Source organism: Gymnodraco acuticeps, unplaced genomic scaffold (assembly GCF_902827175.1).
Source record: "Gymnodraco acuticeps unplaced genomic scaffold, fGymAcu1.1, whole genome shotgun sequence".
Lineage (NCBI taxonomy): Eukaryota > Metazoa > Chordata > Actinopteri > Perciformes > Bathydraconidae > Gymnodraco > Gymnodraco acuticeps.
Window position 1 is genome coordinate 767714 of NW_022992193.1, and position 15753 is coordinate 783466.

General features: G+C 43.0%; 2 protein-coding genes across 2 annotated transcripts; one reads left to right on the top strand and one right to left on the bottom strand.

The window, feature by feature from the left end:
* The first annotated feature begins 672 nt into the window (after positions 1-672).
* Positions 673-13932, top strand: slc19a2 (solute carrier family 19 member 2). Its single transcript, XM_034205406.1, has 7 exons — positions 673-678; positions 5511-5762; positions 9320-9859; positions 10259-10505; positions 10586-10778; positions 11162-11303; positions 12122-13932. Exons 1-7 carry the CDS (start codon positions 673-675, stop codon positions 12275-12277), a joined length of 1536 nt encoding a protein of 511 aa, XP_034061297.1. The 3' UTR covers positions 12278-13932.
* Positions 13933-14153: 221 nt separating this feature from the next.
* arl6ip6 (ADP-ribosylation factor-like 6 interacting protein 6) lies at positions 14154-15715 on the bottom strand. The gene is made up of 4 exons (XM_034205444.1): positions 15281-15715; positions 14871-14924; positions 14617-14749; positions 14154-14480 (listed from the first exon to the last, which is right to left on the bottom strand). Exons 1-4 carry the CDS (start codon positions 15480-15482, stop codon positions 14393-14395), a joined length of 477 nt encoding a protein of 158 aa, XP_034061335.1. The 5' UTR covers positions 15483-15715; the 3' UTR covers positions 14154-14392.
* Between the last annotated feature and the right edge of the window lie 38 nt (positions 15716-15753).

Sequence of the window (15753 nt, forward strand, 5' to 3'; positions counted from 1 at the left end):
GTTGCACGGCCAGATACGGCTCAGCTGACTCAGATAAGGAAATATATGATACATTATGAAGTGATATGCCGCGGACTGTAGGCATACTTAATGTTACTCTGATCCGGTTACTTATGTTGTGGCAGATATTTAAGTAAGCTTTCTTAACGCTAATGTTATAATCAGTGCTTGAATTGGAATGAAAAAGGTGCCAGTACTCTAAAATCAGCAACTTTTTCAAGTCAATTTTATATATACAGCCCACAAACAAGAATTTGGCTACTATAATGCTGGTGGGTTTGTCTCTTTACTACTGTATATTTTAGAAAGGTTCACTGTACTTAACATTTTGTATGATAGGCAGCGGATATGGCTAAAGCTCAGTAAGGTCAATATTAACTGAAAATATAGCAATCAAAGTCTAGATCTTCTGCTGAAGACACATGAAGCAGAGACCTTTCAGGTGAGAGCCCCTCTGGTGGTGTTCAACATTAATGACAAGGAAACAAAGCTCTGGTCAGAAGCATTTTTTATAAAAAGCTTTAACAAAATTAAGTATTTGTGTACATTTTGAATGCAATCTAACTTTCCAACTCAGAAAACGAAAAAGTGCCAAAAGTCTTCTCACATGGCTGAGCTGCTTTGCAATATACTTCACCACTGAAGAATACAAATATGTATAAAGTTGCAAGTATGCAAGTATGATGCAATCTAACTTTCCAACTCAGAAAAATTATAAAGAGCATGAACAAAGAACATGTAAAAACAAATGCAAAATTTGCACAATCTAAAATGAGAAACTGTAACTGCAAGTAACAAAGTCTGAGCCATGGTAAAGAGTTACATTGAACACCAAGCTGATCAGATAACTCCCTGGTTGGTCTGAAGTCCTTCTATCTCCAGGATCTGTACAAATCGGCACATTATGCCAAAAGTCTTCTCACTGGGTGAGCTGCTTTGCAATATACTTCACATTGTTAGAAAAGGCTCCAGAAGGCCTTGGGGACATCAGTATCAGGGGCTGGAGCTGGACAGGCTCTTTCATCAGCACTTCTCCTTCCCTTTGCCAGCCAGGACCTCACATACTGTTCCGGATTGAACTGTCCTAGTGATGGTCCATTACATTTAATGAAAACCAGGCTGGACAGTCGGCTGACGGAGAGAGCATTCCTTTTTGCAGTAAGGATATCGTTCATGCAGCTGAATGCCCGCTCACACTCACTAGTGGAGACAGCGATGGTTCGGACTGCTTTCAGTAGAGGCTCCATGGCAGCAGGTGTACGGGATGCCCTGGTTTCCTTGTATTCGCGAAAGCCCTGAACAGTCTCTCTTCTGTCCACTTTCAGCACTTCGCACAAACGTAGCACCTCTACGTCCCCATACTGTACGTCTAACTCCTCTTCAGGCCAACTTCCAGGATGGATAACTTTCATGTCCTGGATTAGCTGATTGTCCCGGGCCTCCCGGCCATGTAATGGGATTTCTCTTGTGCTGACATGAGAGAAGGTTGTGGAAGTCATTCTGTGTCTCAGATTCTCTACCATACTGCGGAAAAACTGACCTGCATGAATCTGTACAAGCCTGCCATTCTCACGCAGGGCAACACCCTTGAAGGACTTCTCAGCTAGAGCTGTATGAACTGTAGTCATGTGTTGGCCAGGCATGGTGACCATGGATTCAAAAACTCGTATTTCTCGAGTTAAGAGCCTATCTGCTGTAGGCAGTATCATCTCTCTTTTTTGGAGTTGCCGAGAGAGGTCGCTGAGCTCTGTGAGCGCATCGTACATCAGTCCCAGATTGCTGACAAACGTTGCAGATGTGAGCACATCATCCAGGCCCTTGTACTTTGCTCTGTCTCTGGAATCCCTGCTCGTGTCGTTTGCAGCATTTGTGAAGTGATCATGAAGCACTTGGTAGTTTTCCCAGACTGCTCTGACGCTCCTTTCACTTGAAGCCACCCAGCGGATGGACAAAACACGCCCTATCACCAGGAGACGCTGTCCGACTGCTTGCGCACACTGCGCTAACTGCCTCTGATTTTTGGGGGAGGCATGGAACAAGGAATAGAGTTTGTCAAAAAAGATCTGGAAATGATTGAGCCCTGAGACCTCCTTGACCACATCCCCAACTGCCAGCTCTAGACGATGATTGGAGCAGTGCCACACAAACAGGCTTGGGAATTTACTACACAACTGGGTAGCAACGCCTGTTCTCTTCCCTAGCATGACTGAAGCCCCATCACATGCAAAAGAAACGAAACACTGACCTAAAAAGTCCTCGTTAAAATCTCTTCCAAGACACTCCATTAACGCCTTTGTGATGTCATCAGCCATTGTTCCATCCAACTCGATCAGCTCCCAAAACAACGTTTCGGGCTCAGCATCAGCTAATGCTGAGCGTAGACACACAACAAGCACCGTTTTACCACTAATAGTGGTAGATTCATCGACCAAAACACAGAGTTTTCTTTGGTTTTCTGTAATGTCTTTTGCCATTTTTTTCTTCAGCTCATGAGCTATGTGGTCGATGATTTCGCCACAGGTTTTATTGGAGTGCAAAACCCTGCCCACGTTCAGCCCATTCAGTTTCTGTACATTCAAATCAATTGGCATGTCTGTGAATGGCCGGCTATGTTTGCCAATTTTATATGCCGTTCGAAAAACTCTGATAGTGGTGTCTAATTCAGATGTATGCATAGACTGCACTTGATGTTGAATAGTTTCACGTGAAGCAGATGTAAGGATGTCAGCAGCTTTTACAGGGGCTTGTGATTCTTTATGTTCTTTGATTTTTTTTTCTCAGGCTAGCTTGTTGTTTGCCCTTGTCAACACCGAAATGAGACACTGCACACTCACCCCATTCAGTTGACAGTTTCAGTCCTTGTCCAGTGTGTATTCCCAAAGATTTGACATCTCTGCATATCCGACATCCTAGCTTCTTATCTTTAAGAAGGAGCCATGCATTGGTCTTGCAAAAATATTGCACCTGGTCCGTTGTCCAGCAGTCAGGTGCATCGCTTTGCCCGGTGTTGGTGGTGGCAGTTGCGCCAGCAGCAGCTAACTTTAGAGGCTCTGGAGGAGGCGGCGGAGCTAGTGCTAATGCTAATGCACTAGAACTTGGAGCAGGAGGATCAACCAAAGAAAGCTCCCCATCAGACACAATTTCCAACACAGGCACAGCATTCTCTGTATTTGAAGTTTCTTCCGGCGACAACCGCTGTCTTTTTGCACTTTTATTAATCCACGCTAACATTTTAGAAATGCTAATTTGTGACGTGACTTGCTTTCCTTCTCTCCGGGGCGTGCCTGCTCTGTTCTATCACTCTACATAGCCACCCACTGGGTGGGAGTTGCACTGCATAAACACAACACACGTGCATCTAGGTATGTAAATTGTAAAGCATTAAAACATGGTTTTACTAACAGTTTTCATTATGTTGTTACTTCGGCATTATTATTATTATTATTTTGAAACGTGTATTACTATTAAATCACGGTCAAATAGGTTAATTTTGACATAGTCGTTTCTACCACAGTATTTACATGGAGAAGATAAGCCCCGCCCCCTCTCCAGCACGTTCTGTTTGAATGACAGGAGTAAACAGCTGACAGCCGCTGTGAAACTCCAGCGGTTAGAGCGATGAGAATGTCCGTTCGGCACCTCATGACGCATCTACTGAGTACCGGGCGGCTGTATATATATATATGGATGTATAATAAGAACGGCGGGAGAGTGTTGAGTACTGGCACGGTGCATGAGTACCGGAGTACCGCCAGCATGCCGGTACTGAGCAAGAAGTGCCGGTACTCCATGGGTCAGAACCAGAAGTGCCGGTACTGCGTACCGGTGAGTACCGGCCCAATTCCAGCACTGGTTATAATAGTCAGATTGCTCTGAAGATGGAAGGTGATATTCTATTAATGTTCACGTTCACACAGTCGGTGATTTTTGCCGGCCGTCTTTCCTGCGACCGCAGCTTTTCTGTATTTCCTTTCTCCTGTAATATGACTTGATCGCTTTAAACTCCGCACACTGAGCTCTGATTGGTCAGCAGGCAGTGCTTTCACTGAGTTGAGCTCTTAGCCTGCAACCTAACCTGGTCCCGACCAGGGGGGTATAGGCCTACTACGAATCTAGTTCAACCTATCCTGGATATGTTTTGAGTTATCCGGTTGACTTAATCCAAAACAAAGCCGCTCTCGCTAAACTGTCCTACAACGCTGGCTATCAACTCGTTCGCTCAAGCCAGCCGTGCCCCATCTAGTTAGGTGCGCGTTCACATAAAAGGGGTGGTATCGAGCATTCGACCAATCACAAACATGGAGAAGCGTACTGACAGCGCAGCGTCATACTTCCTGAATGAAAAGTCAACTATAATATTAGACATATGAAGAAGTTAAACTTTAAACATCCATGACTTAAACACTTTATCCAGGATCAAAGCCTGCAAGGTGAATACAGCTGGTAAAAGAAAAAGTGTTTGAATGCGTACATTAACAGGTTTATGATATCACTGCCCCGTCTAAGACACGATCTGACTTTAATTACATTTGACTCGAGTGTTTCGTCAACTTAATGTGTTGCTTAAAATAATACTTCTGCATACAGTATGTGACACTGTGAGTGTTGCACAGCCCGATACGGCTCAGCTGACTCAGATAAGGAACTATATGATACATTATGATGTGATATGATGTGATATGAATGATAATGGGACACATCGACGTCTGCACTCAGTGTCGCTGACTCACTGTAGGCTACGTAATGTTACTTTGATCCGGTTACTTATGTTGTGGCAGATATTTAATTAAGCTTTCTTAACATAGCCTAATAGTATAATAGTCAGATTGCTCTGAAGATGGGAGGTGATGTTCTATTCATTTTCACGTTCACACAGTCGGTGATTTTGGCCGGCCGTCTTTCCTGCAACAGCAGTTTAAACTGTATTTCCTCCGCACACTGAGCTCTGATTGGTCAGAAGGCGTGGTGCTTTCGCTGAGTTGATCTCTTATCCTGGAACCTATCCTGCTTCGGAGCACAGACTAGGTTCCAGGATAAGTCACCATGGAGATCTAGCCCGCTAAAAAGTGAACCAGCTTCGTAGTACCGGAAATCCCAGAAGTTATCTTGCTAAACGAAAATCCTGCTTCGTAGGATACCCCCCAGGTTAGCCGCTAAGCATAAGTTACCATGGAGATCTAGCCTGCTAAAAAGAGAACCAGCTTCGTAGGACCGGAAAGCCGGAGTTTTCCCTGAATTTAGCCGGCTAAGCGAAAATCCTGCTTCGTAGTATACCCCCAGGAAGTACATTGAGCTAAATGAAAAGTATTGCGAGATCTCGCAAAACATTATTAGCCTTTTTTTTTTTTTCAAATACATTTTTTGTTCTTATCCATGTCCCCTAGGGCTCCGTATGTTTTATCGCAGTGAGACGCTACAATACTAATTGTGGGCTTATCATGTTGATTCGGCCACAACAACAGAAACAAATACAAATAAACTCTCGCTCTCTCCAGCTGGTGTGCTAATAGTTGCAGTTGCACACTAAGGCCAGCAGGGGGCGGTGGTGTACAGCACACAGTGACACCGACAGCACCACCAAAGAAGCAGCAGTCAGTCAGTCAGCAGCGTGCTGTGGAGGTCATGTTTGGGACTTGAACATGTCGGTGCTGGAGCCCACTCTCCTGCTCTGTGTGTTCGGCTTCTTCTCCAGCCTGCGACCGTCGGAGCCCTTCCTCACCGCCTTCCTGCTGGGCCCGGACCACAACCTGACGGAGGAGCAGGTCAGTTAGCTAGCCGGGCAAAAGGCTATATTAGCACTGACTGCTGTTTACCTTACAGGACCTTGCGTTACTGACTGACGCAATACTAAATACAACCAAGCATGTGATGTTAATTATGTTTTACTATATATATATATAGTATATATATACTGTAAGTCCTATTTAATTAGTCTTTTACTTGTTTATACGGAAGAGGAAAAAGTAAAGATGTGACCAGAAGTAACAACAAGTTCAGACTTTAATCTCAGAATTCAGATTTCCCCCCCCTGGACAAATAATAATAATAATTTTCTGAGAGAATGTTTTTTTTAATCTCAGAATTCTGAGATAATTTGTTTCTCATGTGGCCCTTATCCTCTTCCGTATATTTACAGTGAAGGCTACCGATGAATGTATTGGAGTCATGGAAACAAGACACTTCATAATAAAGTCATGTCAGAATTCTGACTTTTTTCTGTGAATTATTTTTGCTTTCCAAAAACTCTTCTCACATGGCCTTCTCACATCCTCTTCTGTATTAATGATATATTTGTAGCCTAAGACATTTTTCTGTGAATGTCACACCACAAGAGCTCTTTGTTTCAGAATGCATTGACACACTTTCCTCTTGCTCAACATGTTTCCTCATCCTGTCCTCCGCGTGCAGATGTAGGCTACATCTGAAGGGAAAACCTCTGACTGCATACAATTACATATGCGTGTTACTTGTAATGTCTACAATTGGCAGCAGTCCCTATTGAGCACACTGTTAAGGTGTTGAGAAGAACTTCATGATGATATATCACAGGTCCCACTGTTTAATAAGAGTAGCTAGAGGCCCTCGTGCTCAAAGAAGAGGATATTCAGTGCCATTGTTGGACAGTTTTACTGCTCCGACCCACTTTTAATCAATGTAGGCTCTATGTCAGGGGGGTCAAACTCAAATACACAGTGGGCCAAAATAAATGGGTACTAGTCGAGGGCCGGACTGGTTCAATGTTTATTGCAAAACTTATTGGAATGAACTTATTGCACATATTAAGCCTGGAACTAACAAAGCTTAAATTATTGCCTATAAAAACAAAATTGAACATTAAATAATCAGTTCCATTCATTTCTTATGGTTCTATCTGCAGCTTTTCCAGAGTCATTTCTTATGATTACATTTTCCCACAGGCCAACAACAGCTTCAACAAAACAATTTCCCTGAAAGAAAAAAACAAACATGCCCTGTTGTCTCAAGAAAAAAAGTGCAGAAGGAAACATCCATTGAAAGTCAGTGTGCTGTTCTGTGATGTTAGTTCAGATACTTGGCATCTCATCTCGGGTGTTCATCAATGTTTGGGGTCAGGCTCTGAGCGGAGGAAACCCTCAGGATGGAGTGAAGGTGTGCGTGCAATATACCGGCGGGCCAGATCTAATAGTCAATAAATATTATCCTGCGGGCCGAAATTAAATCCACCACGACCCTGATTTGGCCCCCGGGCCTTGAGTTTGGCACATGTGCTCTATGTGGACTGAACTTCAGAGATACTTTAACACTGCCAGAATAATCCCTCATTAATAGTCATATCCTTTTGGAATTCTGGTTAATCCTAAAATAATTACATCCACCAAGTTAACAGAGAGAAAACAAAGGTGGCGAGTTACTGTCAGATATCCATGTTTCATACAGTATCTAAAGTCATAGATATATTGGTTCATTTTGACTATAGGTCAGGTTGAGGAATCATTGTTTACTCGCTGTTTCTCGTTTCTTATGGCTCAGGCATGTAGCCTTAGAGAGTTGCTGTTATCTCTCTAACATAGAGGCAGCTCTGTCTCTTTCTATTGCCAGTTTATAAAATAGTTTATTGTCTAGAGATACCTGGAAGTCCAGATGATCAGATGTGCAAAGCCCTCTGGCAGACAACCTTGAGTTATGGACAAACAGTTCTATTGCCCTGCTCGTTTGGTCTTGATATGAAGAATGTTGATGTATTCTTTCAGTTAGAATCTCTGACAGCTAAAGGTATGCAAGTGATCTCGTTCTTCAATGCTCATGGAAAAGAACAAGGATCAACTCTGGATGGAATAATACAGGAGGTGGAGATTAGCTGTCTTGTGATTTAGGCTCCATTCCAATATGGCCCCTGCACCCTTTCACTCGACATCGAAGGATTCCCATGACTCTCAGAAAGAAAATAGAACAGCCATAATTAATTGGTGCCTTTTTCATTTTTGTCAACATAAGCTATAATACTAATGAATGCAACCTATGGTAATTGTGCTATCATAAAGTGAATTAAAGATAAATGCAGTTGGAAAGTATGACTGTCCTTCCTTCTGTTTCCATCAAGCCACTTAGGCACCGTAAACAGACAGTTCTGGCACGTCCCCCATCACCCCAGCAACAAACTGTTCCGTCTGTTGGCGTCTGGCAAGCGTTACCGCAGCAACAGGACAAAGACCAGCAGACCCAGAAACAGTTTCATCCCACAGGCCATAAGACTGCTTAATGCCTGAGTTCTGTGAAGTGCCTCCATCTTACAATTAATTTCACCGTACAATATTTCATTTTCCATTCTGTTCTTGTATATCTTATTCTGTTTTCATATATATAGACTCCTGCATTTACTTGGTCACTTGCAACCTTCTCTGCATCATATAGCTTATTTTATTTATTTTTCTGACATGTACAGTGGGGCAAAAAAGTATTTAGTCAGCCACCAATTGTGCAAGTTCTCCCATTTAAAAAGATGAGAGAGGCCTGTAATTTTCATCCTAGGTACACTTCAACTATGAGAGACAGAATGGGGGGAAATAATCCAGGAAATCACATTGTAGGATTTTTAATGAATGAATTGGTAAAATAAGTATTTGGTCACCTACAAACAAACAAGATTTCTGGCTCTCACAGACCTGTAACTTCTTCTTTAAGAGCCTCCTCTGTCCTCCACTTGTTAACTGTATTAATGGCACCTGTTTGAACTCGTTATCAGTATAAAAGACACCTGTCCACAACCTCAAACAGTCACACTCCAAACTCCACTATGGCCAAGACCAAAGAGCTGTCAAAGGACACCAGAAACAAAATGGTAGACCTGCACCAGGCTGGGAAGACTGAATCTGCAATAGGTAAGCAGCTTGGTGTGAAGAAATCAACTGTGGGAGCAATTATTAGAAAATGGAAGACATACAAGACCACTGATAATCTCCCTCGATCTGGGGCTCCACGCAAGATCTCACCCCGTGGGGTCAAAATGATCTCGAGAACGGTGAGCAAAAATCCCAGAACCACGTAGGAGGCATTTGACTTGGTGTCGTGGTGCATACATAAAAGTAAAACAAGAATTACAAAAACACAGAAATAACTATTTTAAGAACATAAAAAAAGCAGTATTTACATTTAAACAGAATGGAATAAAATATAAAATATGTGCAGTAAAAAAATCGATATTACTTGCATATTGGCATCTTTCCCACAGGTTGCCCGTCTCTTTTGATACTGTCTTGACTTGAGGTCAGGATTACTGTAGGTGGCCCTTTTCACGACACATAAGTCTGTTTCTAACACTTCCTGTATGTGTTTTTTGCAGGTGGTTAATGAAATCTATCCAGTATGGACGTATTCCTACCTGGCGCTGCTGTTGCCTATCTTCCTGGCCACGGACTACCTGTGTTATAAGCCTGTGTTGGTGCTGCAGGCCACCAGCCTAGTGGTGACCTATGTGATTCTTCTGAAGGCGCAGGGCCTGCTGGCCATGCAGCTGCTGGAGTTCTTCTTCGGGCTGGCCACAGCCTCGGAGGTGGCGTACTACTCCTACATCTACAGCGTGGTGGAGCCGGCCCACTACCAGAAGGTAACGGGGTACTGCCGCAGCGTCACTCTGTTCGGCTCGGCGGCCGGCTCTCTGACCGGACAGCTGCTGCTCTCTTTGGCGAAAGTTCGGCTTGTGCACCTCGTCATCATCACTCTGGCATCATCCGCCGTGGCCTTCGTCGCTCCCTGGTTCCTGCCCATGCCCAAGAGGAGCTTGTTTTTCCACATGGGAGCGGGGGAGGGGGGGCCCCGCAGCAGCACCGCTCTGTTGGAGAAGGACTCGGAGAGGGAGCTGCCTCTGAATGGTGTCACCACAGTGAGTGACAGTCTTGCACAATAATCAATAACTCATTTGAACTTAAAGGTCTCCTATTATACTATTTTTAGGCATATATTATAGGCCAGATATATATAAAAAACATGTCTGAGATCACCCATTCTAGCCATGCCTCATACCCCTCTCTTTCAGCCCTGTTAGAGAAGTGCTGATTCTGGGTTCTGGGATTCTAGCTTTAAAAAGAAAAGAAAGACGGGCGGAGCTTATACTAACCAGTACTCCGCTGCCCCCGTTTTTAGAGATTTGGGTAGGGAGGAACAGAGAGAGGGTTTTGTGTTCTTACACTTTGTGAGTTCCCTGACACACCGGGGACAAATATTTATGTATAAAAGACTGATGAAATGAAATGTGAATAACTTGACCTCTCTCTCCATGCAGATATCCAGTTCCTCTGAGACAGGAAGTCAGGGCAGTGGATTTGTGAAGGTGTTACGGATTCTCTTTGACGACTTCCTGCAGTGCTACAGAAGTGGGCCCCTGTTGGCCTGGTCTCTGTGGTGGGCTCTGGCCACCTGCGGCTACTTCCAGGTGGTCAACTACGCCCAGGCCCTGTGGGAGAACGTCCGTCCATCACAGGACTACGAGATCTACAACGGCTACGTGGAGACGCTGTCCACACTGCTCGGTGAGGGCGCCGATTCATCAGGTGAAAAGTTGTGTAGCCATTTTGTTTTAGAGAGTGTCTAACTTCTTTTCTCTCCACAGGGGCCCTGGCTGCTCTGCTGGTGGGCTGCCTGCCTCTGAGCTGGACTCAGTGGGGGGAGCTGGCTCTGTGTGTGCTCTCCCTGCTCATGGCTGTGTGTGTGTTTGTCATGGACACCGTGAGGAACATCTGGATGTGTTACGCCTCATACATCTTCTTCAGAGCCACCTACATGCTGCTCATCACCATGGCTACGTGAGTGTCAAGAGGCAATGAGCAGGTTCATTTAGATTATTGTAAGACTGAAAGGAAGAAGACACAGGTTTTTGGCAACATCTTCATTATCTGGAACACTCTTAAAGGAACCCTATAAGTCAAAGGCTTCACAGGTAAAGACTTTTGATGATTTGAAAAGTGTGGGAACGAGCCACTTAAAACCAAACATGAGCTGAATGGAATCATCAGGGGCTCTTGTTCTCCTTCTGCTTTCCTTTCTCTTAAGTGATGATTGTTTAGTTTGAGCAGTAGGTCACGGGTGGATTTCGCTTTCTGAGCAACTGAGTATTATTTTAAAGTCATTGGAGACACTGGTCTTAACCTTCCTCACATTTTGAATAAATCTTCCCTTGTCCCATCAGATACCAGATCGCAGCCAGCCTCAGCATGCAGCGCTACGCCCTGGTGTTCGGAGTGAACACCTTCATGGCGCTGCTGCTGCAGTCGCTCCTCACCGTGGTGGTGGTGGACTCCGTCGGCCTCGGCCTCGATGTTTTCACACAGGTGACAAATCAGATTTCACCAAATACCAAAGATACCTAAGTTTTGTGTTAGAAATGTTTAGTACCCCAGCACATAGAAACTGCCGGATGCTAACTTGCATATGTTGGGCAATTTGCACAATTAGCATCAATTGCATTAATTAGCATTATTACCATTATAGCCTACAGTATGTGGACAATAGCTATACAATGACTTGGCCGATTTTGGAGTAATTTGGGGGGTTATTAAGGAAGCTGAGAATCCTGACATTTCCAGGATCAATAATGGCAGTCTTAACCAGAAAATGTCAATTTCTGTACTCTGGGGGCTGATTTTGATTCATTTTGGAAGATTTTGGGCAGTCTGGATCATTTGGATTGGACAAATTGCCTATTTATTTGTAAAAAGAAATGTTATTATAATATGTTATTATATTTATCTTGTGCGCTCTATATCCAAAGATTGCAACACTACTCATGGTAGTCAAAATCCGTCCACCGAGTACAAATATGGCCACTTTCTGGTTAAAACTGCCATTTTTGATACTTAAAATGTCAGAAATCAATTCAGCATCCTCAATAATCCATAAGTAATATATTATAAGTCATTTTTTTACTATTGTCTGCATAGGCTAGAACGCACTTATGCTAATTGTGCAAATTGCCCAATATATGCAAGTTGATATCGGGCTGTCTCTGTGCTATACATTTTTAACATAAAACTTTGGGGTACTCAACATTTCCGGGGTCACTATGCTAGACTATTTCCACATCTTGGCCATGCTATTTCTCTACACCCCGCAGGGTTCATTTGCTAACTACCTTGTTTCCTTCCCTTAGTTCCTCATCTATGGCTGCTACTTTGCTGTCATTTCTCTGGTGTTCCTCCTCGCTGGTGTGTGCAAACTGGCCTCCAGGAGGCGCTGCAGGCAGGGGGGGGCTGACAGCCCAGAGCCAGACTCTCCTTCAACACAGGACGCCAGCTCCACTAGATAGGCCTTTATCATAGGTATCAATTCTCTTGATATGCTTGAGCACCATGGGTTCACGGAAGAGGGTTAGTTTTTCTGACAGATATTACGATTCGATTTGCGATATTTGTTTTTAAGCAACCTAACGGAAGTTTATTGTAAAATGCGGCCATATCTCCGGCTAGGAAGGTCGTATCAAAGTGCTCCCGTCTCTAGCAGCCCCGCAGCCCGAGCTACGAGTGAAAGGACTAAACTTACATGAAACTTCCGTTGGGTTGCTTTAAAGTCAAGCTTCAGTTTAAGATTCACCCTGTAATAGAAACATGTGATGGAGCATTACTAACCTGACTCAGATTCAACTCCGATTCAAAAATACTTTGCAGGTGATTGGATCAATCTGTCAATCACCTTCTATCATGAGCCACTTCTGATTGGTTAACAATGGCATGTACATGTGGAGCACAGCACTCCTGATTGGTGTGGATGACTAACACACAAGAAGAACAAAAAAAAGAAATCATAAAGAAAATTGCATCATTTAAAATCGCGATTTTGATTTAAAATCGATTAATCGTTCAGCCCTAGTGCCACATAAGAAACATGTAGAAATGACTGCTGGTAGGAAATGTACAATGGGTTAATTCCAATAGGTTTGGTAAAAACCCACTTCCTGCTGCTTCTGAGAGAAGATACTTGAGAGCACATGTGCAGAATGACCAAAACGAGTTGCGTGATAATCACTCTTATGTTTACTCACACTTTTATTTTCATTCAAGTGAGTATTAAAAAAAAAGACTTGTAATGCAGCTTTAAAAAACTGCTGATCACAGATGAAAGGCTTCATCGGATATATGATATTGAAAAATGTTTACGAATGTTCAGAATTCGTAAGAAGTCAGTGCCTTAATGTCAAGGCAAGAGCTGAATGAACACTAAGGATGGTTCCTTCCTAACGGTACTGCTGCTCTTGTGTTACTGCGACACCAGCCTTTATTCTGAAGAAACTGTTTTTGTTATTTCCTTCTGTAATTGCATAGATTGTGTATTGGAGTTTATCAATATGAATCAATGTGACTGACAGTATGTTATATTGTTTGATATTGACATGTTACCCTGTGGGGATCATGGATGTATACGAAATGTACTAATGTATGTTAGAACTGTATACATGTTTATTTAAGTTCACGTTTTTAAGCTCACTATCACTTCGATTTTTGACGTTGTAATCAGTAGAAGTAAAAGCTAACGGCAGGCAGCCTATAGAAAAACGACACATGGCTGCACACCACCACGGCTGATGTTGAGCAATAAAAGAACTACTACTGTAAAACAGAAATAAGTGTAAAAAATGTAAATGTATTTTAAGAAAATGGCCTTTTGCTGTGCGAATGGGCCCCGCCCCGCTGCTGCAGTGCTCCACATGTTAAAGTTGTCTCATGGTGAACACAAATATCTAAACTATCCCCACGGCTGTGCCATGTGTGTGTGAGTGCATTGGATGATGAGTAGTCTCCATCAGTGTGTGTGTGAATGTTTCCATGGGATGTTAAAATAAACAATAACTGTAGAATTCTTTGCACAATCTTTTACCTGCACTACGCAAAGTGAAACATTCCTAGTTGCTGTCTCTATGCAAAAATCATCAAAAATGACATGCCTAATAAACATACTATTTTGTTATGGGTGTGTTTTTACTGTTCCTTTTATTTCTCATTATATATTCAAATGGACAGAAATAACATCTATCCAGTGTTGTAGCCACACTTCAGATTAACACTAATGTCAGCATGTTCATATCATATGCATGTTGTGAGCATGTTCAAATAAACACATTTTCTCATTAAAAGTAAGCTGGAATAGAAAAGTAGTAGAATTTTTAAGTTCTTCCAAATAAACCAACATTTAAATGACAGGTTTTAATGCTATATAATAGGAAAACAAGTGGGTGAATACTTTTGCAAGGCGGTTTACATAATGTGTAATCAGGTCATTTCCTGTTCGTCAGAAACACTGTCCTGTGGTCCTCTAAACACATAATGAATACACGTCCATTTCAAACTTTTATTTTGATTTAATAGTAAAGATTCCTTTCCTTTACCCAGCACAGGCTGCTCGACGCCTTTGAGGGGGTGTGTGTGTGTCAGGTGAGGCTCCAGATGACAGTGAGCATGGACATGATGCCATTAAGGACAGCGACGCCAAAACCCATGTTGAAACCAGATGCATCTCTAGAAGAAAAACACAGATTCCTGCTTTTAAAATGTTGCATCCCTTAACTGCTGTCTGCTAGTGAGGTTATTTTGATCCACAATGATTGGATGTTTATTAATATTCAGATATCAGTCTGATATATTGCTTTTTTACCTGATGTGTGCCGGTTTCAGCGGTTTTATGGATACAATGCCAGGTTGGTACGAGTCCAGGTAGGTGAGGGTCCACGAGAAGACACAGCAGATACATCCCACTGATACTGACAGCACCAGGATACTCCAAAAACCTACAAACACACACACTAAACAATTACTGTACATAATGATATATTGATACTTGTAATACTGTATTCATGTGTTCAACAGCTCAGTAAATCGGGGACTAAATGAACAAATCTAAATGTTTACCCAGCATCCTTTGTTCAGTCCCGTCCTCCCCTCTAACTCTTTCCGCTCGCAGCTCTGAAACAGAAAAACTGAATTATGAGGAAAAAAATCGGACTTCTCAGAATTTTAAAAACATTTTTCTGCAATGAGTACTTTTACCCCGAATACTTGAGGTCGATTTTCCTAATCATACTCAAATACGTTTACTTAAGTGCCATTCTTGATGTAGTACTGTAAATCTAGTATATTCACAGTTTGGTATTACAGTAGTAGCTACTTGTACTCAAGTATACTCGGACTACTTAATCCACCACTGATTATTTGTAGTTTATAGCCACGTTTCAGAAAACTGTATGTAAAAGCAGCAGTTTGCACATCATTGTGTGCGCGGGAGGCGAGACACACCTCTGTCCACAGGCGCACGCTCTTACCTTTGAGTATGGGGTAGATGAGAGCGCACACAAAGCCCACAGCGACCGCAGCTGCAGCGGAGCCCAGGACTGACAGCACGAGCACCGGCCACGGTTTAAAGCCGCTCCGGTTGGTGACTGACCGTCCCGCTCTTCCCCATTCATTCTCTCCTGACAGGAGACTCTCCCCGGGTCTCACAGAAGGACAGTCTCTGTGCTCCATGTCCGGAAATGTGTCTGAAAAGTTCCCCGTGCCTCTCTTGACGCACTTTAACGTAACTTGCTTTGACGTTATATTGGACACAGATAGCGTATTAACTAACTCCTTTACGAGATAGACTATATGTGTCAAAAAGTGCACATTATAAAAATGACTGAGCGTCCCGGAGGAGCATCAGGAATGTTCTTCTTCTTCTTCTGCCTGTAGTAGCACTTCCGCACACATAAATGTCCCTCGGGCTATTCCGTCACTGTAGTTTTATTTAGGAGAGGAG

What these genes read in the sequence shown, in the direction of transcription:
- slc19a2 (XM_034205406.1), top strand. An exon ending in CTCTGAATGGTGTCACCACA is followed by an intron (nt 9,860 to 10,258) that starts GTGAGTGACAGT and finishes CTCTCCATGCAG; the next exon opens with ATATCCAGTTCCTCTGAGAC. An exon ending in GCCTCGATGTTTTCACACAG is followed by an intron (nt 11,304 to 12,121) that starts GTGACAAATCAG and finishes TCCTTCCCTTAG; the next exon opens with TTCCTCATCTATGGCTGCTA.
- arl6ip6 (XM_034205444.1), bottom strand. Translation starts at nt 15,482, where the DNA reads ATGGAGCACAGAGACTGTCCTTCTGTGAGACCCGGGGAGAGTCTCCTG. An exon ending in GACTGAACAAAGGATGCTGG is followed by an intron (nt 14,750 to 14,870) that starts GTAAACATTTAG and finishes GTGTGTTTGTAG; the next exon opens with GTTTTTGGAGTATCCTGGTG. An exon ending in CTGAAACCGGCACACATCAG is followed by an intron (nt 14,481 to 14,616) that starts GTAAAAAAGCAA and finishes TTTTTCTTCTAG; the next exon opens with AGATGCATCTGGTTTCAACA.